This window comes from Acanthaster planci, linkage group LG06 (genome assembly GCF_054643075.1).
Source record: "Acanthaster planci isolate LZ-2023a linkage group LG06, COTS_SCS, whole genome shotgun sequence".
Lineage (NCBI taxonomy): Eukaryota > Metazoa > Echinodermata > Asteroidea > Valvatida > Acanthasteridae > Acanthaster > Acanthaster planci.
This window is the reverse complement of record NC_141782.1, coordinates 15,234,698-15,260,509: the sequence shown is the minus strand read 5'-3', so window position 1 is coordinate 15,260,509 and position 25,812 is coordinate 15,234,698. Positions and strand designations below refer to the sequence as shown.

The 25,812-nt window shown below is 40.5% G+C and overlaps 1 protein-coding gene across 2 annotated transcripts; it reads left to right on the top strand.

Annotated features, from left to right (window-relative positions):
• Window positions 1-430: 430 nt before the first annotated feature.
• nsun2 (NOP2/Sun RNA methyltransferase 2) lies at window positions 431-22,987 on the top strand. 2 transcript variants are annotated; one of them, XM_087138364.1, is made up of 20 exons: window positions 431-639; window positions 2,506-2,571; window positions 3,563-3,657; window positions 4,121-4,225; window positions 5,210-5,315; window positions 6,505-6,661; window positions 8,126-8,324; window positions 8,689-8,763; window positions 9,364-9,494; window positions 9,932-10,005; window positions 10,780-10,907; window positions 11,753-11,868; window positions 12,257-12,497; window positions 13,930-14,028; window positions 15,533-15,668; window positions 16,375-16,452; window positions 16,992-17,136; window positions 18,880-18,919; window positions 20,796-20,930; window positions 21,262-22,987. In XM_087138364.1, exons 1-20 carry the CDS (start codon window positions 550-552, stop codon window positions 21,638-21,640), a joined length of 2,595 nt encoding a protein of 864 aa, XP_086994490.1. In that variant the 5' UTR covers window positions 431-549; the 3' UTR covers window positions 21,641-22,987. The 2 variants fall into 2 exon arrangements, with proteins under 2 accessions (XP_086994490.1, XP_022108755.2); XM_022253063.2 differs by lacking the exon at window positions 20,796-20,930.
• Window positions 22,988-25,812: the final 2,825 nt, after the last annotated feature.

The following is a 25,812-nucleotide window of genomic DNA, read 5'->3' as shown; positions in this document are numbered from 1 at the left end:
TGCATGCTGCAGTTAATAAGCGAGACAGAAGGCACAATAGTGTATAACCTAAGAATTTACAGCGGCTCCAGTTGGTATTGTCAGAGGCTATGAAAATAAGCAATAATTGGCCTAGCCACTGGTAAGACAAATAATAAACATTATCAGAGTTTCGAAGTTTCTACAAAATGCTTAAGCTTATTTCAAATTGACATTGTTGGCATTATTTTTGTCCCCATTCTGTTGATGATCGTCAGATGAGACGAAATTCCGTTGAAATCTTTTTTACGATATCAAATGGATAAAAAACTAATCTCTAATCGTCTGGACTTTAAAAGTTGTTTAATGTGCGAGAAAAACAATTATTTTTGTCACAATTATCTTGCAGCGTTCTTGAAGGTCACACTAAATAATGACACGCGACGAGTCAAAGCGCCCTCTTGCGTGAAACCCCATCCAGTTAAAAAAAAAATGGCTGCTTCCTTGTGCACGTGAAATCGTATTTACAAACCCCAATCCTTCGATCAAGTGCAGTTGCTCAGCCGTTTTAATTCTACTGTTAGCTGAATCATGGCCAGGCACCAGAGGAGAAAGTTCAAGCAGAAGGGTCAGGGAAAAGGATGGGGAAAGAACAAGAATCAGTCGGGAGAAGAAAAAGACGTGAGTGCATTAATGATGATCACACGATGCTTGTCCGGGCATTCATGACTATGCCGGCTAACTAACGTTAGCGCCACCTTAGTGACACCTGACAATGACATGCCTTATTGTGAAACTATAACATTAGACCTATGCTGCAATGTTGCATATCATCGCATCATATATGTTAGGCTAGTGTGGGCTGGCATTTTCACATTTTTGGTGGGCTGCGAAGCAAATGTGAGCCTCTAGGTTGGACATAGGGCCTATGATGAGTATGCGGCAAACTTTGTTGAACAGCACTATTTTGTACCCGGCCTTGTTTTCTTTTTTTTCGTCGGTCCAATTTTAGTGCTCCAGCGTTGCCGTGTTGGTATTTCTCCCATGTCTAAAAATAACCAAATTATCCAGACTCCCCTTTTCTGACGTTTTTTAGTAAATACACAAACTTTGATGACGTAGTTACAGGTCTGCCATTTAATTTTGTCCAGAAAAAAATTGTGAAAAACCAGTTGAAATTTCACTCTTCTCAGCTGGGTTAAATATCACATCAGAACAGTCGTCGAAACCTGCAGTGATTTTATCAAAGACGAGATTACTTTTCTCATTTCTATAATTGTTTGATTATATTTTAGTTGAAATTTGACGGGATTTTATTGATCCCCATGTGGGTTTTTTGGCTCGCAGGATATGTATGCGATCTCAGCTTTATGCTTATGTGGTATGATTTTTGGAATGATTTTCACTGCACTTATGGCAATTAAGTTGTCGCTTTTATTGCTTCTGATTAAATTTAATGCATTTTTTTAAGGTGTATAGATATATTTACGATAGATTTTTTATTGGAAATGACAGTTTCAACTAAGATGTTTGAAGATTGAAAAAAATTGTAGCGCTGAACTTTTATCATTGGGAAAATGAAGCCAAATGTTAATTGTGGGTCATGTGACCTAAATACCACTTACTGATTGGCTAATAAGAGTCTGTCATCAGCTCTCGTCAGTCTGAAAAACAAGTCAGGGGGGTGCTCTTTGCAACAGTAGAGATGACCTGATGAAGATAATGGTGCAAGGTACCCTGTAATTTTCAGTTTCAATGTTTCAGTTTTCTCCTTTAATGTTAATCTAATCAAACATTTACCACAGGTAGGATGAAAAAGTAAAATTAAAGTACAGTTTAAGGATATTCGGTTATATTTGTCTGAAATTGGGATTTCGTATGAACGTCGCCATGTCATTTTGTGGGTGGAATAAATATTTTTGGCAAAAAGTTTTACTGCGGATTCAAAGTTTCCGTAGATTCCGGAAATCGCGTTTTCGTTCTTTACACAAATAAATGTACCCTCAAAATGACGGTCACATGATTCAAAACATAGCGTATCGGCCATAGTACCACCACCGTCTGGGTCCAAGAATCTACCTATCTGTCATGTTTGTCATATGTACCACATTCTGATGTTCCTGACCTTGTAAAGGGATTATCCTGACAACTTAATTACCTCTCTTAATATCACCCTGTGGGAACTTACATGTACTTACAGGGTGATATGGCTTTAAGAGAGTTAAATAAAGTACCACATTATTTACTAATATTGCAATATTCTTTAAGTGCAGTCGTGGCAGTAGCGATAAACCAGCATTCATTTGGAAGGCCAACAATTATGGGCCAGTGTGAAGGTTGTTGTCAATGTCACACTTTCTAAGGTTTGTCAATCAATTCATGTTCTAATAATGATTATTTACATGATGGAATTTTCAAAAGCAAGATTGATTTTGCGAATGATGTTAAGAACAAGAGGCAAGAATGATGTTTGTATCCAAATACATGAAATGATAAAATAGAAATTTGGATTCATTGTATTCATACTGGGTTGCTTATTATTTTCAGGGATATCATAGATACTCATATGGACCAATCGAGAAGAAGAATGAAGCATTTGAAAATTACTACAAGGTAAGTGCCTGACTTTGTTTACTTGTAGTTCGCGTGGTGACCCCTCCTATTCAATAGTCGCAAGATTGCCCAAGTTCAGACTTGCTCAGAAAAAATGTCCTGGCATCAAGCAGCTGCTTTGTGAGAGGGATTTAACGGGTCAGTGATGTGAATATTTCTTGGGGAACATTTTTCAGCCAATTTTTTCCTTTGACATGCAAGAAGACTACTGACATCTCTTTTTGTTCACTCACAGAAAAACTGCACAATTTAAAACTCTAGCCATGCTTTACCTGACAAACAAGGGCGCTGTTGCAAAGAGGTCATTAAAGGAATGTAGCATTCATTTTCAGAGTTTTCTGTTCAAATTGTTAGTCCAAAGGTTGCTCACGAAAAAAATCTGTGAGAAACCTTTCCTCACTGGCCAGCTGCCCTGAACTGAAACAACACCAGATCACCAAAGTTGCAAAGAAAACATACATGTACAACAGCAAAATGTCTGAAATTCTGGCAAATTTGATTTCAGAAATTGCTGTAATAGCATCACACAGGTTCCGGCTTTGGAATGACATCACAGCTTTGCTCATACAGTGTATATAAAAATTTACCAGAGCGAGACAATTTGAAACAAGTGCAAATAACCAACAAAAATTGAAAATCTGGTTAAATGGTTAACAAAGGAGCATTGTTTACAAGAAACACATTAAAAGACATTATAGTATAGAGGTCCTTTGAACTGTTTAATGTGAATGTTCATGTAGTCAACAAAACCAAGTCATTTTTACCAGTTGCAGCACCTCCAAGAATTTAAATTGTCATTTGCTTCACAGAGCGTATGAAGAAAAACACCCGAGACAATCTCTGCCTTGTTTTCCATCATGCATGTTCATCAGGCAGTGTGTATTCTTGGGGGGAAGCCTTCCTCATATGGAATCTCGCATGCAATTGTTTTGCTTTGTTTAAAGCTTAGAAACCCAGTTCTTTCATTGTGCATGTGTGATCTGATTTGTAGAAGCAGGGTGTTATACCGGGGGAGGACTGGGACAAGTTTATGACCACTCTGCGAGATGAACTGCCTGTGACGTTTCGCATAACTGGTTACCGAAGGTACAGTGTACCGTACTTCTTGGTCGAATTTTTCTCTTGTAGCATGTCATGGCTAAAGCTCCAGCAGTGGTACAGCAAGAGCCATTGGCACCAAAGAGCTGCGGTATACAAATAGCTGTACAAAGGTCGTACTCTCGTGCTTCTCAAATCATGAATTGAAAGCAAGACAACCACCGTAAACCTGTCTTGAAAACTTAATAAGTGCGGGAACTAAGATCGTACAGTAGGTGAATTAATCTATCTTCCAGGAGCTGACCATTTTGATGGAGAAGGTGGATCCTCAAAATTGTAACCCTTTACTATTAAGCCTAAGTGTTCCTCACTGAGACGATTGGATGACAATCGAAAAATGTCAAGTCGTGCCTTTCAAGTTATTTTCATTCAGGATACCTGACATACGTTCAGTTTACTTGTGAACTTCCCCGACAGTAACACAAGTCCCTTTTGTCTTTGTCCCATTCAGTCACGCCCAGCATATGTTGAGCTACTTGAAGGGGCACTACATTAGTGCTTTGGTCGACAAAACGGTGGATGGTGAAGTCCTGGAACGCCCCAAACCGATGCCATGGTAAGATGCACAGTGGAAAGGCATGATCAAAAGACTGCAGAAGACAGTTCACGCTGGATCTACAGGGTTTGATTTCCCTGGGATCGTCACATTGATAGGGTTGAAATCATTTTTGACGGTGTTCTTGCAGATGATACTGCCCTCTCAAGAAAATTGAAAAAAAAAAGCTCAATGGCCGAACATGTACAGTCATTGGCCATTCAAGATTGACACCAACTTAACCGCAGCTGACCCCTATTTTTTATTTTTTTTTTACTGTTGTTCCATCAAATGTGTGCTTCACACCCCTGTCCTCCACCCCACTTCTTCCTCCAATTCCCTGGGTCTTATACCAGGGTTTTGCCAGGATTTGCCCCGGGTTGGGGCATTTCATTTTTGAGACCACATGAATTTTTACCCTGGCATGCTATATTGAAATGTTGCCCCCAGAGTGGGGATTTGGCCCCTTTAAAAGTGGCAGGCCCTTTGTCCTGGGTGGAGCTTCCAGGGAGGGGTGATTGAAACAACTGACAATTGTATTACGGGCAACATGCTTCCAACAGAGCCTGGATTCATTCTCCGACCTGACTCAGTCTACCAAGTTAAGCCACATGTCACCAGAGCCGTTTTTGAGTTGAAGGCCTTTAAAGCAATCTTGCACAGTGGAAATCATTAGAAATCCTTCCGCATATTTCACCGGTATACCTGTAATGCCCCATTTTCATGAGGATGCCAAACTTGAGTGATTCAATTCGAGTTTAGCTTATTCCAACAAACTAAAAGAATTCTTGAAAAAAATAGCTTTGAGGCTTATTTTGTGGGATCTAATCATGAATGATGGTTGTAGAGCTTGATAACATTTGCAACCAAAGACACTAATTCTTGATTTGTTGATGACAGTGATTTGGTGATGATCATGATGGTATTTTAATAAAGGAAACAAAGAAAATCTGTAGAAACAATTCTCAGTCCTTGTCAAAACTTGTTACTTGATATGAATCTCAGGTATCCGGATGAACTCGCTTGGCAGTTTGGCGTGACAAGAAAGAGTATCCGCAAGATGCCAGAGTACAAGAAACTCCACGATTTCCTGATCACGGAAACAGAGAGTGTAAGTTGCAGACTTGTATAACAAGGCATCGGTTTATGAACTGTTGAAGCTAAACATCACAATCAGCAAAAATAACATGATAATGTGAATGAGATAAAACTTCTGTTAATTTGTCTCAAAATCAGAAACCCTCTTTGATCTTATTTGTTTTTGACTTTCTGGTAAATCTAAAACATCAATATTCCATGTTTTAGAACATGCTACGTTGGTAGTACGATGCCATCTGGGCCCAATTTCGCTGCTCTGCTGAGCACATGGTTTCACGCTAACAGAGGCTCCACGTATTTCACGGAGACAATAAGCAGTAAGCACAGCCAAAGGCATGCTAACCCCTGGAGGAAAAATTTGCTTAAGCTTAGTGACATAACAATAGAAATCGCTATGCGCATGCAACTGTCAGCAAAACCATGCTAAGCACCGCCATGAAATAGTGCTTAAAGTTAGCACATTTTTCTGCTAAAGTTAGGATGATTTTTCTGCTAACTGTTAAGCAGCTCCGTGGAATTTTTCCTAGGTCCCATTTCCTTGAGTTGCAGCCGTTTTTCTGTGAGAAGTGCCCTTACAGTGCATTATATTTACTCCTTATAGATTTTCATACATAGATTGGCTTTCTACCTTCATTTAACGACCTCAATTAGCTTACCCAAAGTTGTGAAGTGAGCACCAACATGATGATGTGATCTTTGATTTTTTTTTTACCCCACATCGTCTTTGAGGCATTTCATTTCTTTCACATTGCTGTTTAGGACCTGATATTAATTTCCTGTAAAAACTGGCTTTTCTAGACAATAAACGTAATTATGTGAAATGATGAGAGATTTCAAGGTTTGCACTCCTAATGGGCATTTACCCGTATGAGAGATCATAACACACCTCTTACTGGTTCTTAACCCAGGTTGGCTGAAACATGGTCACATGGGGTGCACTAATACAGGTTAATGCATGAAATTTGTGTCAACGTGAACTAGACTCGCATCCAGACATGCATCATTTCCATACTTAAAATTTCTAAATTTTACTTAAAATATTTTCCCAAGTTTTCTATCAGCCTCAGGAAACAGTACCCTCCTCCTGTCGGCCTTTCCGGGCATGTAGACATGCACCTAGTGACCTTTGACAGTCCATACGTGTATACCAGTTCTGATATTTTGAGTGAATCTCCTTTTTTTTTCTGGATTGCCCCTTATAGGGCAACATCAGTCGGCAGGAGGCTGTCAGCATGATTCCGCCGCTGCTACTTGACGTCAAACCTCACCACAAAGTGCTGGATATGTGTGCTGCCCCGGGCTCCAAGACAGCACAGCTGATTGAGCTGGTCCATGCCGAACAAGTTTATGGATGGCCTGGTCAGTGAAAAGTGTTTGTTTCTCGTTATTGGCCTGGAAGAGGAGCCAGGTTTCTAGGTTTTTTTTTTCTTTTGCGTCTTTTATCTCTGTTGTCCTGTTGCTGATCACGTGTCTGATTCCAATCGACTGCTTGGGTTTTTGAAATAAAATAACCATGTTGGGTTCACTGTTAATCTTGGAGTGTTCCTGCTGAAAACCTCCAACATCTACCCCTGTGAAAGGAACTTGTGACACAGTCTTTAATTGCACTTATTGCTTTTAGGTGCATCAGTTCCTAACTAAAGTAGCAGTGTCTTGGCTCCACCTTCTCATATCCTGAAAGGTGTTGGAGCGTTTGGGCTGAATCAGTGTTTGGCCAAAGTACATCGACTGAACCTGGATTTCCAGTTCGCTTTTATTGGAATGTTGAGCTAAAGGAACAGTCGATAAAAACCCAACCGCCCTCTGTGCCGACAGGCCGAGCAGTCAAAAAGCCACAGGTACATGAAAACTTGGGAGAACCAGTGTGTTTTATTAGCGTGCTTACAATCTGACCATTGTGAATGAAAAGACTGTTTCGTAGTCGTCGTGTTTTGTCTATTATTATGCGGGCTTGTTTAATGGGTTTACTAAAGACCACTCTCATTTTGCCTATAACTTGTATGGCGGCCAGAGTTTGCAGAAAACTTGCCTTTTGGTTGGTTTTCGATTTTACCTCCAATTCCTTAAAGATGGACATTTGTCTCATCGATTTTAAAGTGGTTCGTATTTTCATTTAGTATCTAGTAATACGTGTATTATTATCAGGTGTTCTGATAGCTGTGTGGGATTTTTCACACTCTGTGAATTATTCATTTACTTTTGTACTGATGGCCGACCATAGTTTTAGCAGCCACTTGTAGGAAAAACGCGACTGTGATATCAAAAGAGCAGACTGTATAGTGGACAAACACACTGAGGGAGCACAGGATTTCTTCCTGTCCCTAAAAAAAGTAGTTATTTTATTTTTCTTCAAAAGCTGTCCTTGACACAAAGTGTGTTAGCAGATCTGTGGGAGAGGTGTTACATTATAGGAGACACAAAGCCCTGTCCTCTTTATCTGCTCCGAGCGGAACAAAAGAGGGCGTGTTTGTAAATGAAATTAACGGTCCTTTTGGTACCAACTCGCCACATGGGCGCGCAGGTATATGTGTGTTTGACTTCAAACCAATTTTGATTGGCAGGTATTTTGCATTTCTTAATCACTCTTTGAAATGAAAGAATCTGTTCTAAACTTGCAAACTCATATATCAGATGTGACAGGAACATGAAAAAAGTGGACCCTAAATTTGTAGAATGACCCATACAACATTTCAAATTGGTGTGTTCTGTTTCATTGCCAAGACTTTTTACTTCTTGCTTTTTGTTTCGGTACTAGTTTTGTTTGTTTTGTTTTGGACGAGCGTAACTTCGACGCACTTTCATTCCATTCTCTTGCCTGACCAGAGGGTTTCGTGGTAGCCAATGACTCTGACAACAAGCGATGCTACATCATGGTGCATCAAGCCAAGAGATTGAACAGCCCTTGTTGCATGATCGTCAATCACGATGCCACTGTCTTTCCTACTATCAGAGTTCAGCAGGGAGAAGGCAGGAAGTTGACCCCGCTGAAGTATGACCGCATCCTTTGCGATGTTCCATGCAGGTAAAAAGAAAAGGAATCTGGACTTTTTGTCCAGGGGATGAACAGTATATTGAAATGCTTAACGGTTGGTGTGACCTGAAATACACCAATTCTAAAGTTGTTGGGCTAAATGTTTGGACTCCTAAAAACAAACACTGCAAATCCAAAGTCCTGTCTTTTTTTTTGCTTTTTGGTTCACATTTCAAATGTCGTACTGTCTTTTTAGGAATTATAACCAAGTTTGAAAGCATGAGATGATGCACTCATGAACAGAAGTTCATGCCTAGTGTCAAAACAAAATGGAAAAGTCACATCCTGTGATTTTGCAATTGCAAGTAAAACCTTTCCTTTACAAGAGAACCTTTTTTGAAACTTTGCTTTGCAGTGGTGACGGGACTTTAAGGAAGAACTTCATGATATGGAAGAAGTGGACACCAAATAGTGGATTGAATCTTCACATGTGAGTCATCTTTACAAATGAGTGTACAACTTCAAATTTGAATATTACGGCCATGTACAATCTGAATGTTTTTTAATGCTTTGATAGCCTGGTCAGATCATGGGAGAACTTTGATCAGTGATGTGGTCTTGTCCATCTCAGCTCCCCACAATATCCCATTCTGCCACAATTTCACAACAAACATGTCAGTCTCAAGCTGCACTGTACGTTACAAGCTGTCAAAGTGAACTCAGTCATTTCTGTGTTATAGTTCACCCAATTACATGTGACTGGACTTGTGACTGGACTTGTGAAAGGACTTGGGAAAGGACTTGTGACTTGACTTGAGAAAGGACTTGTGAGTGCTGTTGTGAAAGGACTTGTCACTGGACTTAGGAAAAGACTTGTGACTGTACTTAGGAATTGACTTGTGACTGAACTTTAAAAAGGAATTATGATTGGACTAGGGAAAGGACTTGTGACTGAACTTTGGAAAGGACTTGTGACTGGTCTTGTGAAAGAACTTGTGTCTGTACTTGGGAAGGACTAATGAAAGGACTTGTGACTGGACTTGACTGTAGCACCACCTTTGACGCTGGTTCTTGCTCTATCACTCTCTAGTCTTCAGCACCGTGTCTTGCTGCGTGGGGCTGAGCTACTGGAGGTTGGGGGTCGGATTGTGTATTCCACCTGCTCTTTCAACCCAATCGAAAATGAAGCTGTTGTTGCTAGTGTCTTACAGAAAGCCCAAGGTCAGTTGAAATGAATCTCTAATGAAAACAGTGTATGAAATATGTTAAGTTTGAAGAACAGTGAAAAAGTAAATCATGTGATGAACAACACAAACTACCTTGATCAGGTTTCTTGTTGGGATTAGATGAAGCAGGCCTGAATTGTTTTGTGAAACCATCCAACTCACAACCAGTGTGAAAAAAATTACTTTAAACCAGTTAGGGAGAGTAATATTCTTGAACAAAATGACTTCTGGAAACCCCATTTAGAAAAGAATTTAAAAACAATTGAGCCAGTATGATGAAAACTCACAGGGAATACAGAAATGAAAGCTTGCAAAGGAGATTTGTCAGGAAGTTGAAACAAGGAGTAGGAAGTGGACATGGAATTGGGGCATGGAAAGGTCTGCCTCGAGAAAAACAAACATTAAGAAGTTACCTCAATTGTTTTGGTATAGGTGCCCTGGAGCTGGTCGATGTATCTGATGAATTGCCTGGCTTACAGCGATCACCCGGATTGACATCATGGAAGGTAAAAAGAAACAGTTTCTCAATATGTCCAACTTGCTAAGCACGTGAATGAATATTCATGTCAATGAATATTCATATTTATACCTAGAACAGGTCAGCCATTCCTCTTGGTCGAGAGCCTATCATGTGACCGGTCATAAACGGTTGTTAAGACAAGCCTTCAGGTTGGGCATTATCTGCGTCCAGTTTTCTTGATCATGGTTTATGACTGGCCGAGCATTTATTTATTCCCTTAGGCATACACTTGCTTTGCTATCCATAACTTTTACACATAGTGGCCCTTGTGTGAGCCAACGCCTAGCCATCTGATCCTGCTGTCAGTGATGTGATGCTCATCTTGTTTTGAAACGCATGGAAATGAAGCATTTCTGTTCAGGGATTTATCCTTTGTCAACTCATTCATGCATGGCAGAATAAAGTTTAAAGGCCAGTAAATGAAAACTGATAGTTGCCGACATGTTGACAGTGAGCAAGATATCCGTACCATGCGTACACGTAGTGTGCGCTTGCACATGTAGTTTCTAGGCCATGGGCTGCCGTTTTTTTACTCTGCTAAAGCCACCACTGTCTTAGCCTGCCCCTATTTCTGTTAACCCTCATCTGGTGACTATGGGATGGTATCGGCATTGGAGTCAAACCACACAGCTTCTTTCTTTTTTACAGCATTTGATAAGCTTTCGTGTTTGTCCATGTTACAGTCTCTGTTGTGATTAATGATTGTAGCAATTTAAAGCATCGGAAAAAAAATCTTAGAATGCCCAGTTGTGTGTTTCAGATCATCAGCGAAACGGGGGAAGTGTTCGCAAACCCAGATGAAATTCCAGAGGACAAGAGGCAAAAGTATAAAGCAACCGTCTGGCCCCCAACAGAAGTTGAAGCAGAGAGGCTACGTCTGACCAGATGGTAGAGCTCAGTTTTGTCTAATGGTGTACTTTTCTGTACCCTTAAGCCTAGCAACAGTCATGAGTATGCTTTAAGGTGCAAGATGTCATTATAAGCCACAGAGCTGTGTGATATGTAGCACTGATGCTCTTTTCCAGGGGACAGTGAGCCTGTTGATTGAGTCACATGCATTTTCAAAGGGGCAGTGGAAAGTTGCTCTTGGGGTTGTTGCATCCAGTGGTTTCACCATAGAAGTGTTGCCGTGAATGTAGCTACGCATGTTTTTATTGGCATGCAAGCTTTGTGTGTAATTGTCGCTTAGATCTACCTCCTTCAATTCCCCAATATTCCTGCAAACATCTTCACAGACTGTGAAGGATATGGGCAGGTTAAATTTTAAACTCTAACCTCCTAGGCTTTTTGTACTAGAAGCAGTACTTTTGTGTCTCCAAGGGGAAGTTACTGTAATTACTGACATGTGAGTAGACAGAATCTGTTTAAAACTCCAACAGGCCAGTAGTTTTGAAGTTTGAGTCATTTCGTACAGACAAGTCTCCGCAATGTACGATTGAATTGCAGAGTAGCAGTTTTGAACTTGAGAAAATCAAGCACCGTCCAAGACATGGTACTACAAGCCAGTCACTCCACGGAGGAACCGCTCAAACAAAATCCAAGACCACCAGCCTAGCCTTTGTTCCACAAACCAACAAAGTTGAGCAACATTTTCATAAGATATGATACTGAATCAGTCAAAACTTGACAAAACGTGCAGTTGGAGTTTGAGGGACCTGGGTAAGCTGGGTGTAAAGGACATTATTTGCCTCTTGCAGTGTGGACGGCAATTGATCTGTATGCCTTCCTTTCAGCATTCGAGTCGTTCCCCATCACCAAAACACTGGAGGTTTTTTCGTGGCTGTCCTGAGGAAAGTTGCCCCTCTTCCTTGGATGAAGCAAAACGCCACCGCAAAGAGAAATGCCCAAGGTGAGTTGATGTTGGCCCCCAAAGTGTCTAGAGCTGAGTACATTGATCAGTGTCTCTATTTTGTGTGTCAGAGCCAATTAAATTTGACTATGGGGTCATGTGACATCAAAGTTACCTGTCAAAAGTTACAGTAACTTAATAGCCGTCAGATTTACCAGCACTTCACATATCATTGATATGGCAATGATAAAGGTAATAAAACAACAGTTTTATAGAGAGTTATGGAGGTTCTTCTTTTACAGCATAAACTGCATGTATTTGTGTTTTCCAACCTTGAAATAAAAGGTAAAGCTTCCACTCTGAGCATCGAACTGTTTGATGAAAACTGACCTGTCTTGGTCTCCTCCTTCCCCGCAAACTAAAATGCATTTGACTCACTTGCGTACAGCTAACATAGCAGCAGAGGCTAATCTGGACTTCTCAACTGCGAGCGAAGGGGAACCTTCTAGGGGGAACAAGGCAGAACCCGTGGAGGAGGGCACCATTAAAGCAGAGACAGTGGACGAGGAACCTTTGGACGAGGAACCCACAAATACAGACCTTCCCGAGGAGCTCGCTGAACCAGCGGAAGATGAGACATTAGTTGAGGAGGAATCAGTTGAGAATGACCCAAGCTCTGGCACTAGAGTGTGAGGATTTTCAAACCTGCCTTTAGTTTAAAGCACTTGAAAATGGACATCGCACTGTCCCGAAATGCCTTTGCTTGTTATGTTAAATCACATGAAAAACCTCTATTGTGCCCAACTTCTGGTGTACAGCCAGAAGTCACAAACAGTGATTCGTTAGAGCTATTTGACCTGTATTTGTGTGAAATTTACACTGCAAGCTCATGTTTTCCAACTCTCTGGGGCATGCCCATAGGGAACTGTTTGGTACCACTGCTGTGCACAGCGGCCAAGTTCAAGTTTGATGCATGATATGCCTCCACAGACTTTGCAGACTTTGTGTGTTCAAAACAAGGGGGGGTTTCAGAAAAAAGGTCAGCGGAAGGTTGCTTGCAGCATGCGCAGTGGTTTGACCTGTCAACTGTGTCTCGGCATAATAATGAACACGGATGGCCAGGTCGCGTTTGTCATGTCCTCTTGCATGGCGCGGTCAAGGGTGACCTGGAGTGGATGTCATTTATATCTGACCACCTGTCCAAATGTCCTAAGGTCATGCAAAAAGAAGTTTGTTACAGGCAGTGTTTGCTTGTGCAAAATCTACAAATCCCCCATTTGTAACCTCATTATAATAATAATAATGCAGGTATTTATGTAGTGTTCTTACGCAACTGGTATCACAACGCTTCAATTCGTGGTCAAGTTCGGGTGCTAACAATAGTTCTACCAGTAGTCAGTTGCTGTTTAACAGTGCGCATGGGCAATTCAGTTGCATGCAAACAACCCTAGTTAGCTTACTTTTTCAAATCTCATTGTTATTCACATTTCACCTTCCTTGGCTGCCAATCTCGCAGCATTGAAATCTCGTACAGTTGTTTTCATGTGAATAGTTCCCTCAACAATGGTAAATGAAATCGGTTATAAATAACAAGTGGTGTGACCGTACCCTTGGGCCAGATCCCAAATGGTTAACTAGACAGTACAAACTATTCATCGTTTGGGCAGTGTTAGTTGAACCGTAGTTAACTCTAGTTGTCGCTCGAACTTTCCCAAATCTTTAACACTGGTCAACAAATCTTCACATTTCATTTCACTGGAAGAACGGCCTCGGATAGCACCCAGGACTGTCAATTTCAAACAATTTAGTGGGAGTCAACTGGCAGCTTTTAATCTTTCCTGAGAAAAGACAGGCATCTATTTAAACCCTAAACTAAGCTCTGGTGGACATTTTGCTTTATATTTGAAAGTGGGAAAAAAATGTTCCTGTACATGTACGCCAATGCAGTGACCAGCAGTTTCCTGGGAAGACCTTGCATTTCGAGGTTGGCGCACCTATTAGAAGTTCTTGGTTTCAGAAAGCGTACTTCTGCTCAAACTCTCTCCGTGTGCCCAAGTTTGAGACACTGCTGTTCTGTGAATTCATAACATTTTTACCTCTCTCATGTGTGTTTTTTTTCAGAGGCCCGCCACCTGCAAAGAAGAAGAAGCTGTTCCAAGGATATAAAGAAGATCCCTTTGTTTTCTTCAAGAAGGACGAGCAAATCTGGCCACAGATCAAGTAGGTGGTCAGCTGGGAAAAAGGACTAATCAACCCGGACCTTCCCAAATCTTCCAAAAATCCTCTGAGTGGTTTTAGAGTATTAAGGCTGTAAAGCCAAAAACAAAATGCTTGGCTGCTTTTGAAGGATGCACTGTGTCTGGGTCTTGGGCTGGACCTTGTAGTGTTCTTGCTCAGCAATGCACCAACCCTTGTTTTAGGTACGAAGTGTGGACATTGCTTTGTTCTCCTGTGGTTAAGGTAAATGCTTCTTTTTCTCTCCTTCCAGCTGGATTTTTGATGATGATTTCTTGGACTGTTCCTCTTCATTTTGCCACAGATAACCTTGACCCCAAAATGCCTCTTAAACTGTTTTTCAGAGAGGGGAAAGCATTTTGTGGGAGTGTGCAAGTCCACACAACGCCATCGTACCCTGCATTATGTGGACTTCTTTTTGTGCAGAGGTCCACACTATGTGTGACATGCTTGTACATAAATTCAGACTTGGATTAGATGTGAAATCCCTTCCATTACCCAAAGATGCCATTTGCACTGCCTCAACTTACATGCAGTGGCAGGAGGCTTTGAAGGATTGAGGATTTTGAAGGATTTTGAAGGGTTGAGGCAGTGTGTACACCTCAAAGGAATGCATCCCAGAAATAATAAAAGATTTTGGACGATTTAGCTTGTATCCAAGTTTTACATGGAGCCAGTCGGAGGATTTTTAGGAAGCAGGTTGCATCCCAGCCAAATGCTAAGAGAGTTAGCGTCGTCTGGATCGTGATATGATAATCTGGTTTGGTTTGGCACTCAGTTTCGAATCCTGTTTACATTTTGACAGTTGATAGTATCACATTGGACTTCCACTTTTCAATGAACCTTTTTTCATGGTTGTGTAGTTAGCCTTCCCGTACCAAATACGTTTTCTGTGAAGCACCAGAGCCATCACTACATTTGTACTTTTTAAGCGTATTTGCTGCCGATTGATTTTCTAAGCCTATAAGGTCAATGAATTAAAAAATCATGTTTAATTCTTTTGACACCATCAGTCAGGTGTCTGCTCTCATTTAACAGCAGTTTTTATCACGGGTTTTATGCACATGAGCAAAAGCTTATCAAGAAATGTGTTTCATAAGACACAAAATATATGAAATAAGAACTGTTGCCTCAGCATTATTTCCCTGATAAGTTATAAATTTGAACAAGTGAAAACTTGTGCTTTGTTGAATCAGTAAGCCAGCTGTAAATGAATTCAAAAATCATAGACCAAGTTTTAGTTCCTAATCATTTTCTTATTTACTCTTCGTTTTTTTCCATTGAAGTGGAAATTAATTTGTACAAATAAAAACCACTAGTTGATTTCACTCCTTCCTGCATGTCAATTCACATGTAGAATAAGTTTTATAAATTTTTTCAAGTAATGATGAAAATGTATAACCATCAGGGAAGAAATCAAATGAACAACTCATGTTTCTGGTCCCTGTTGTTGCATTTTTGTGTCTGAAACCTTTCTGTGTCTGTTCAGGGATTTCTACGCCATTGATGACAAGTTCCCAATTACCCAGCTACTGACACGCTGTCACGGTGGCAAGAAACGTAATCTCTACCTCGTCAATGAGGGCATCAAGTCCATCCTTGAGAACAATGAAGGCAACATAAAGGTGCCGTCTATTTTCTTCTCGAGCAGTTCTCTTTCAAGTAGGTTTAGTTGGGTTTTTCTAACCCTAAGAGACCCTTGGATATCCCAGTCATCTGACAGTTGGATCCATTTGAGATAAATTGTTACGCTAAATGGCCCAAAACACCAAAGCATTCATCAGTGTCAGAGAGAATTGAGCCATTCACCGTGTTTTGCCCCCAGAGAAGAAACAGTGTTTTTCTTCCTTAAATAATCACTCAAAATACTTTTTCAGATCTCATATTTATGTGCTGAAACCAACACATTTGCAGTCTTTTTCAAAAGAGAAGTACTTTTTCCCCATACTTTTTTATGCATACCTCTGCAACACATACTTTTGTAACGTTACCATGCAAGCAAACAACATTGCAAGATCCTTTCAACATTAGCCACCATCAAAGTCATTTATATAGTTTTGGATACAATTTCATCACAAGATGAGTGTCCAAATGACCCGGGAGAAGCCAAAAAACAGGATGACGTGTTGCAAATAAGAGTGCTCCTCCCCCCAAATTTCAAACCCTGACGTTTCCAATGTTGAACAACTTTGACAGAAAGTAAAAGTACTCTGTGCAGTGTGTAGTCATATTTGGTACTGGTATGTGTGTGGTGTAGATGTGCATCAGACATTTGCTGATCTTTTACCGGAGGAAAGAACTTTTCTCATCTTTCGTTTTGTTTTGTTTTAGATCATCAACTCGGGAGTGAAAGTGTGGAGTCGCAGTGATGCCAAAGATGTCCCGTGTGACTTCAGATTAGCTCAGGAAGTAAGAAATAAGACAAATTTATTAGATGAGTTGAAGTGATGATTAATTCCGCATAATTGATTAATAAGAGTACATTAAAAATTGGGGTGTAAATTTCTTATCTATACTGGCTGTGTTTGCAGTACTATAATCCTGTATACTTTGTGTATAGACTTATCTAATGAGATGCCATTCTGAGGGACCATTTACACTCACGCAGCTGTCTGAACCTGAGTGTGCGTGCGCACTTCGGCAATTGACTACTGCCTATTGGTCAACCTGAGTGTGCGCGCACACTTCAGCAATTGACTACTGCCTATTGGTCAAGGAGGAATTTCATGTATGCACACCAACTGGCATGGAAATAGGATGGCCCCATAGTAATGGCTTCTAATTTTAGCTGTCGGATTTGTCTATATAGGCTTTGCGCGGTAGCCATCTTGCAGGGCAGTTCTTTACTCCATAGGGAAACCCCCTTTGTGTGTACCCTCTGGTGGCTTTGGTGTAGGAGAAATTTTGTGACCATTGCAATGTACATGTATTTGTTGCATTTTTCCAAGGGCATCTACAGCATATTCCCTTACCTGTCCCCGGTGCGCAAGATCACCAACATCACCAAGGACGACATCCGTACGCTTCTCACCCAGGAGAACCCGTTCTGTTCCCGCCTGGATCAGCAAGCCAGGGAGGCTGCTACCAATGCAGGTAAGATGTTACCAGTAATTCCGCATAACCTAGCCTGACCAATGAAATTGACGGAGTGGCCAGTCTGCAGAATATCAGGGCCATCTTTTGACCACATGGAGAAGAGATCATGTGATGCTATTGGACCACTGACACCATACAAAAGTAAAGATGGTGCTTTTGAGGCCTAGCTCTGTCCATTTCCATTTATTTTATCCAAAAATGTTTCATAATCTGAAGCGATTCGTGCAGTAATGAAATAAGTAACTTGATCTTAAAATTGGGTTGAATTCATTTCTCCACTGTAGATGAGAGAATTCAAGTCATGTAAACTTTGTCACCTTTATGCACATGAAGACTGCCGTTGCATTTTTCTCACTTAAAAAAAAACCTGGCATTAAGAGCATTGCTCATATTTTATCTGCTCTAGAATAAAAAGTCCCTGATGAAAAATGTTTAAGGTATCACATTAAGCTGGAAATAATGCCAGTATTTAAAAGTGTGTCTAGTAAAAGAGAGAGAGAAAGTATCATAAAAACGAAGATTTCAAGATCAATTTTAAGTCTATACAGACGGAGGGGATGTCAAATGACATCCTCCCCCCACCCCCACACCAAACCCCCATGTAAATTTTGCTGTAAAGTTTACTTCAAAAGTGCTGCAAATATCAACTGTCCTTTCATGATTTTTTTGGTGAAGTCTTGTGCAACTTTTGATCTCAAATTTGCAAAACTTGGACAAGGCGTTTTCGTGTTACTTGGCAATTAAGGGTCAATGGTCATCTGAAAACAGTGTTTTTCCATATGCATGTGTATCAATGGAAGTGTTACGCAAACCTGTTGAAATACGTTCTTTTTCTGTCAATTTGTGTTTGGCTGCTTGTTACAATGACATCTCCAACTCTGTTATCAAAACAATATCATAAATGAAAAATCCAAAAAATCCAAGCAATAAATTACAAAGTGAGTGACAAATAATGAAATACACAATGCACACAGCATAAGATATGCAAATAAAACAATGAAATCAAAGTACACACTGTACACGACTTATTTACGTAATCCATGTTTGTGTTTCCTTTTCAAGTCAATTGGATTCTTTTTGCTTGACATTTTTGTAAAAAAATTAAAATCCTGAATAGAATATGTGTACTCCACTAACTAACATACACACAGTTAAGGTAATCAGCTGAGGTATCTATATAGACATGTTGTCAATAAGTTATTCTACCAATGGGTATTCCATTTAAGAGATCTTAGGGAAGGGGTCAGATTCCCTCCCCCCATGGAAACATATTCCTAAAAACCCCAGTCTAAACAGTGTTTTAATAATTATGTTGAAACCCAAAATCTGATCTCAAGGTTTTTCAAGGAGTCCTTTGAAAAAGGAGTTTGCCTCAAACGCAGCTAAATCTGTGTGTTTAATCTATACGGATGCAAAATAACTAAATCTGTGTGTTTAATATATACCGATGCAAAATAACTAAATCTGTGTGTTTAATATATACCGATGCAAAATAACTAAATCTGTGTGTTTAATATATACCGATGCAAAATAACTGAATCTACGTGTTTAATCTATGCGTTTAATCTATGCGGATGTAAAATAACTGAATCTATGTGTTTAATCTATGCGGATGCAAAATAGCTAAATCTATGTGTTTAATCTGTTCGGATGCAAAATGTCTGGAGACTAATTTACCGTACTGTTTCATTTAGCACTTAAAAAGCTATTCACTGCGTTTCTTGGACCTCTCATTGTCAGGTCAGGGCAGTTTGATCTTTGTCTACGACCCAAAAGAGAGGTGAGTAACAAACAAAATTAACGTATTTCTTGGTCTCCCATTCATCTGCATGAATTCTGAGTTACCAGGACCATGACTGTTATCCTTCTCAGTGCCATCAATTTTTATGCTCAGAGTTTGGTTGGCTAGAGATGGCACTTTCTTACTCTGTCATTGTATGGACCCCATCACACTTGTTGCCTAATAGTGGGTCTGAAGACACAGGTGTCAACATATGCAGGAGCATGCTTTCATTTGTCCCATATGCAGCAAGGTATGAGACAGAGAGAACCCCCCCTGCTTTGTGTTGGTCATTGTCTCGCTGGAATCTGGGGAATTCCTTTCAGACATCTTGGGGGATGTGTTAAGTAACAATAGTCTGGAATGTGTATAGGGATTGGACATGTTGGGGGGTATCCCTCGGTCTCATTTCTTGCTGGGTATAATTTGTCCATACATGTATGGTCCTCACAAAAGGAACCATACACAGTAATCTTGAAGATACAGAAGTTTGAAGATTGATTGAGATATCCTTGGAGTATGTAGAGGAATCAAAGGGTGTGGTAGTTTTACAAACTGAACAGATGGATCTGCATTTCAAGTTTTGAGAAATTAATTTTTAAATCCAATGGCCACATTTGCATAGTTTTCTATTGTCAGAATTCTGAGCTTCCTGTGTGAGATATTTGTACTGTGTTAAACCTAATAAAAATAATTTTATTTTACTTTACTGTTTCCCCCCCCCCCCCGGGAGAATTTTCTACCAAAGTAATGTCACACAATGTTTGTTCCAAGTCCGGAGTCTGTTTAAAAGTCATCTACAGCAACCGTTGGGGAGACCTGTGGTAAAAACACGAAAAAGTCAGTTAATGTATTAGTGCTAATATCACTGATAATTGTTGACCCTCTGCTGGCCTGGATTGCTGATCGCGTTTGCTATTAGATAAGGAGTGATCCAAAGTTCACAAACAGGAAATACAGTTGGATTTCTTTGTGGTGAATCTTGCGTTTGTGTAGTTGCATCAGAAGCAGTAAAATCACATGTAATCCTCACGGTGTCTCTTAGTCAGCTTCATTTTATGAATTTTATGGAGGGTTTAACATGAAAAAAATTCCCTCTCGATCATGAATTTATTTGTACTTGCAAAACAATACAGAATGATATTGTTGTCTTCTATTGTACTTTATTAATGTTCAGTTATACATTTTTTTTGGGGGGGTGGAGGATTTTCAAGTTATTTGTTTCTGCTTGTGGTAATAGGGAATTAGGTCTACCTGGAAAATTTGAAAAAAAGAACCGATGTAGAAAACAGTTTGGGCTTTTCAGTTCATCTCTTTTTTTGCCTGTGTTCTATTTCTCAGTGCTTTATCTTTGATTTCATTGACATGTACCGTATAGCCATGTTTGCATTTCTCTTTCTTCAGTAAAACAAATCCAAACTTCTGTCAAGTCAACGAAAGTCCAGTATGGACAGCTGGTAAACATTCCAATTGTGGATTGATGGTTGTTTTACCATTTGCAGAAGTAAATTTCACAGGGCCAACTGGATTGCGGAAGATTTTGTCTGTCCATTTTTCGATGCTGAAAATTCCTGAATGGACAGAAGCTGCAATGTCAATTTTATGTTTTGATCACATGATTTCTGCCTGGATCATAGGGCCAGTATACACCTGTTGCATTTCACACATTTTGCTGTATGTACTGCGTGTCTATTTCGTTTCCCTTAAAAATGTATAAAAAGCCCCGAAATATTGCCTGACCCCTCAGAAGGGCCATAAAAACTTACCTGAACAAATGGCAAAATTTTGCCCCCCCCCCAAAAAAAGATTTGACCCTCCTGCAAATTTAGTTCAGGCGCCGCCCTTAGTTCCATGTGTTTTCCAAAACCACATCCAGTGTCAAATTTAGGTCAACTGCTACAAATTCAGGTCAACTGCTACAACTGAAAGATTTGATTTCTGTGGCATCTGAGTTATCTGAGTGTGGATGCACAGAAGAATATAGGAATGTGAACAACCATTCACAGTACAGGTACCATTTGTTATGATATTCAGACCAATGCAAATGTGACTTAAGAGATCCACCTGTATGAAATTGGTCCACAGTCACCCGAGCTAACTTGGGGGTTGCATGCCCTCAAACAAAATGTGCATAACAGAAAGTTGAATGCCAGCAGGAAATTTTCATCGTTGTCTTACATGTTAAGATTTTCTTGTTTTTAATGCATATGGAAGCATCTTTGCATGGCAAATCTGGAAATTTGTTCACCAGATCTGGTTAAATATATATTTATGACGTGAGATAAGGTCACCTCTACAGGAGTATTGTATTTATCCTTGATTTTGGGTTCATTTTTTTCCAGAGACCCTGAGTCCAACGACATGTCCTTTGTACTTGTTGGATGGCGTGGCAAGACCTCTGTGCGATCCTACATTCCAAAGGGAGAGCGTCAGCACATCCTGCGCATGTGTGACATCGACATTCCTCCCGAAGGTGCCACCGTCCCCAGTGACGGCACAGAGGGTGGTGCATTGCCTGACAAGAATGGTGACAAACCATGGCCGTGTCTTGGGGAGTCGGAGCCAGCCATTGTCGGGAGCAGTGATTTGGAGGATGAGACAGAGGGTGGGGAAGATCAAACCAAACAGGCAGCAACAGTGGGAGAGAGGGAGAATGACCCAGCTGAATATGGTGGGGAATTGAGTGATACCCCCAGCATTACCCCAGGTGAAAAGACATGACTTGCTGATAGACAGAACTGCAGAAGATGTCAAAGATAATGGCAATGTTCCTCCCCCCCTCACCCCAATAAGATAAACTTCACATGAAAGGGAACAGAAAGAAAGATAGGGATGATCACTGAAACAGTTGTAGAAGTGATATTCATTCAAATTCAATTTATGTCTGTCACCTGCAGTCACAAAGTGGACCCATTTCAAAGTGCGTAATGGCATCACAAGATGGACTGAATAAGTCAATTTTTCCGCAAGATTTGTGGATCTGTTTAGAGAAATTAGAATAACTTTTATTAGGAAGGATAATGTGTTTGGTTGGCTGGCACTTTCACCCAAGCCTGTGTATTTTTATTGGGTTCACGGACAAACTGGGCATAACTGTTAAGGGTTTGATCCATGTGCAAAGCGAGGGTTTTGTTTGCCCACTGCTATTGACAGATCCAAGGCCCCTCTACAGTAGCCATGGTCAACCCTTTCTACCACCAAAAGAAAAGGAAATATGAGGAAAAGGCAGTTTAGGGGACTTTATTTCGTTGCTTTCACAAGTAACGGGAAAAAAAAAGCCCCAAAATGTAGTCTAAGCCCTCAGAAAGGCCATTAAAGGTTTCATAAAGATATTCCCATTTTTAGGGGCCTGATCTCCTTCAAAAAAATGCGACCCTCCCTTGAAAATTTGGTCCTGCATCCACCATTTCCCACTGCAGTATTAAATTTTCAACATGTTTACTCCATTTCCACCATCTCGGTTTTATTTGTTCAGCATCCCCATTTTGGCTCTGAAGTCTACACTCTGTTGTACTGTAATTTAATACTACATGTGATGCGAAAGTCTCTAATCATACAGCATTTGTCCAAGAATTAACCTGTCAAGCAACTCCCACGGCAGATTTATTGTAATTTGCAAGTGTAGTGCGTTTTTTCTCATCTTGGTTGTCACATTAGTAAGTTAAGAAGCGAACATGTACATATACAGTGTATTTCTTTTTGGCTTTGTGTATGTGTGAAAATACACTTGGGCACACAAATCCAGTAAGATACTTCAATTCTTCAATGTGAATTGCTGGGATACTTGCCCCCGTGATTCATTTTGCATCCAAATTTGGATTTCTTTTTTGTAGGCTTTGCTTGTTTAATTAACCCATTTCAATTGTTCAAAACTGATTTCTTTACATCTAAGCTTCAGTTATAACCGCGACTATCATTTTGTAAGCCCTTTTACAAAGGTAAAAAGAGTAATTAAATACTTTGAAACTTGAGCTCGATCAAGATGGAAATTCTCGTCAGGATGAGCATGGCCCTTTAGGATTCATCACTTGGTAAATTAAACAAGACAGAATAGGGGAAAAGTGACAAGGTTTGACTTGTCAATTTTTTGTGTAAGCTCTGTTGTGTGTATTATGTAGTCATATGCGTGAAGTCGGCTTACATCAACTTTAATGGTTTAAATTGGTATCTACCCTGAGCTGAAGTGCACCCTCACCGGCGAAAAAAAGACAGATGGTATTATGCTTTCCAACTGGGTTCTTGCACGCGTTTGGCGTGCATGCGAGCACCATTATATTGCACACTAAATTCGTTGCACGTACTCGGCGTGCTCCGCGTCAAACGTGCATAAACTTGCGCGCCTATTCGGTGAGTGCGTACCAAACGAGTGTCAATTTCATTTCAAAATACGCCCTCTTTTGTTCTTGCTCGGAGCGGATTATCTTGAGAATAGGCTGGACTATGTGTTGCAAAAACGTCATCCTTTTCTGCGAGATCAGATTTGCTTCACAGAATATGCAGGAGGATTAAGGATAGATGATTTATAAAGATTGTTGTCCATGAAGAAAAGTTGCTAGTCACTAGGAGGTATTTGAGCACGGTATTATCATAATTTCTGGCGAGCAGTGGCGAATCCAGCTTTTAGTTTCGGGGAGGGGAGATTTGAATGTGAATGTGACTTAGGGCTCATTCGACATGATGTTGGAGGGAAATATGAAAAGCCTAACTCGTGGTCCTTCACCCTTGCTTTTATTTCATGGTGTTGTTTCTTAGGGTTTTGTTGCTAATATTTTGATGAATAACTTTACAGGTTACTTTCTTATATGAAGTAGGCTACTCTTTATAAAAAGAAAAATCCGTCGGGGGGGGTTGTCTCCTGCCCCCCCCCCGCCACTGCTGGAAAGTTTGTAAAGCTGGTAAATTTGCAGGTACGTCATAGACTGTTGCAATCGATTTGATGGCGGTCATTTGCCGGCAGTTAGTGGGGGTGTTGCGCGGGGGGCGCCTAACTTTCTTCCTAGGAAAATGAACAATAATAAATGGAGGGAAGAGGCGAAGGGGAATTATACATTGAACTTAATCCCCTGCTTGTTGCTGGTGAGTGCTGTTGACGCTCTGGACAGCATTCAGAACAGAAGCCTTTGAAAATGGCTAAGATTCGTAGCCCAAGCCCACACGCAGCCTACAGTCGGTTATTTGTGGAGTTAAGTGAATAGGTTGACGCCCGATATCATAATTGGCAACCCACCAGCCAATACTTCTCCACAGTTGTCACATATTGTAACAAGCAAGGAGTTACACAATAGGCCATTGTTAATATTAATTGGGGCTGTAATAGTGAAGAATTAAACTTCCAAACCATAGGCGTCGCGAAGGGGCGCCCATATGCATTAGATTGAAAATTGGCAAAGGGGAAAAACGGGGGGGGGGTGTTTGGAAGCAGGGGAAAAGACAAAACCGATTTGTTTGAAGATGCCTAGTGCCCTGGAATTGGCCCCCTTCAACCGTTGACAGCTTGTCTTTTGCAACCAATGAGTGCTTTGCCCTTCCTGGGAAAATACTGAGCTGCTGATGCCCAGTGGCCCGAACTGATATGCGGAGCCCCCACGCTGAACATGAACGCGCAATGTTACATGTCGCCGGTACAAGACTTCATCGTGATGGCAGTTGCAGCAATCATGTTTCACATTCAGATCAGATGTTAAATTCCTTCTGGGCTATTTCTAACACGAGAAAACGACGATTTGATTTAACAGACCACCATATAGACAACCGTCTTACGAATTAGCATGACATGTTGGCATTTTGTAAAACTTTTATCTGTTATCTTTTTTAGGAATTGAAAGTGCCAAACTTTTGAAACGCTAGGACCACCTTTTTGGGAGGGGGGGGGTTTCTTTTACATGGATGAACAGAAGAAAACTAGACCCCCGTTTTATTTAAAACTTAATCCCATTCCCCACCCCCAGCCCGACTCTTAACCCGGCAACGCGTCTTTGATAGAGAGGGGATAATACGTTTTCATGGACTGTATTAGAATTGAGGATAAAGATCCAGTTAAGTAAAGCTAAGGTAATTTTTGAAGATGAGCGCAGTTTACCTCAGTCTGGGTTTTTTTTCTGTCTATCAGTTTTTATAAAAAAATAATAAAAAGGTGGGGCACATTGTTCCAGACGGAGTTGCCACTCGGAAACTGTACGCTAAGTCCTCACTTTCGTTACAGCATGGAGGAAGGAATAGACTCAGCACAAAGGCGTTCGCTCAAAGCCTGGCACACACACATGACGCAATGAGTAATTTCCGTTGGCATGAATGAGAATCCTCGTTCCGTACCGTCGGCCTTTGCCCTCAGGACAGGTCACCTCACTGGCACAGTTTCACGACTTGTCGACTAATTGATTGTCGGCTTGTTCAATTAAGAAAAGGTATGGGCGTATTTAATTTATTGGTCCAATTGTGCAAATTCAGAGTGATTAAATCATTGCTGATTTTGCACAATATTGGTTGATTGAGTGTTATTGTATAAAATTTTGATTGTTTTGAGGCGATATAGCATTAAAAATAATTCATTGCTGTATTTAATAAACGTTGATTGAAAACAGCCACCCCTCTTCAACAATAGAGCGGCTTTGTGGAGGGAAATTCCTTACGGGTTCCCAAACGTCACAGTCACGTGATTTCTAATTGCCCTTTCACCGAGTTAAAGTTATTCATGAGCCAATTTCATAACTTAATCTTTGCCAAAATACAGTCGTTATTGAATTAAAATATCAGAAAATAAGGGATTCACTATACAAATTGGTGTAATATAATTACGAAATAAAGATTTTAATACACAAAAACGTATCTTTATGGACCCATCGAAACTATATATTGTGGATGTTATGCATCCGCACCTTTGTGTAAAAAGGCAG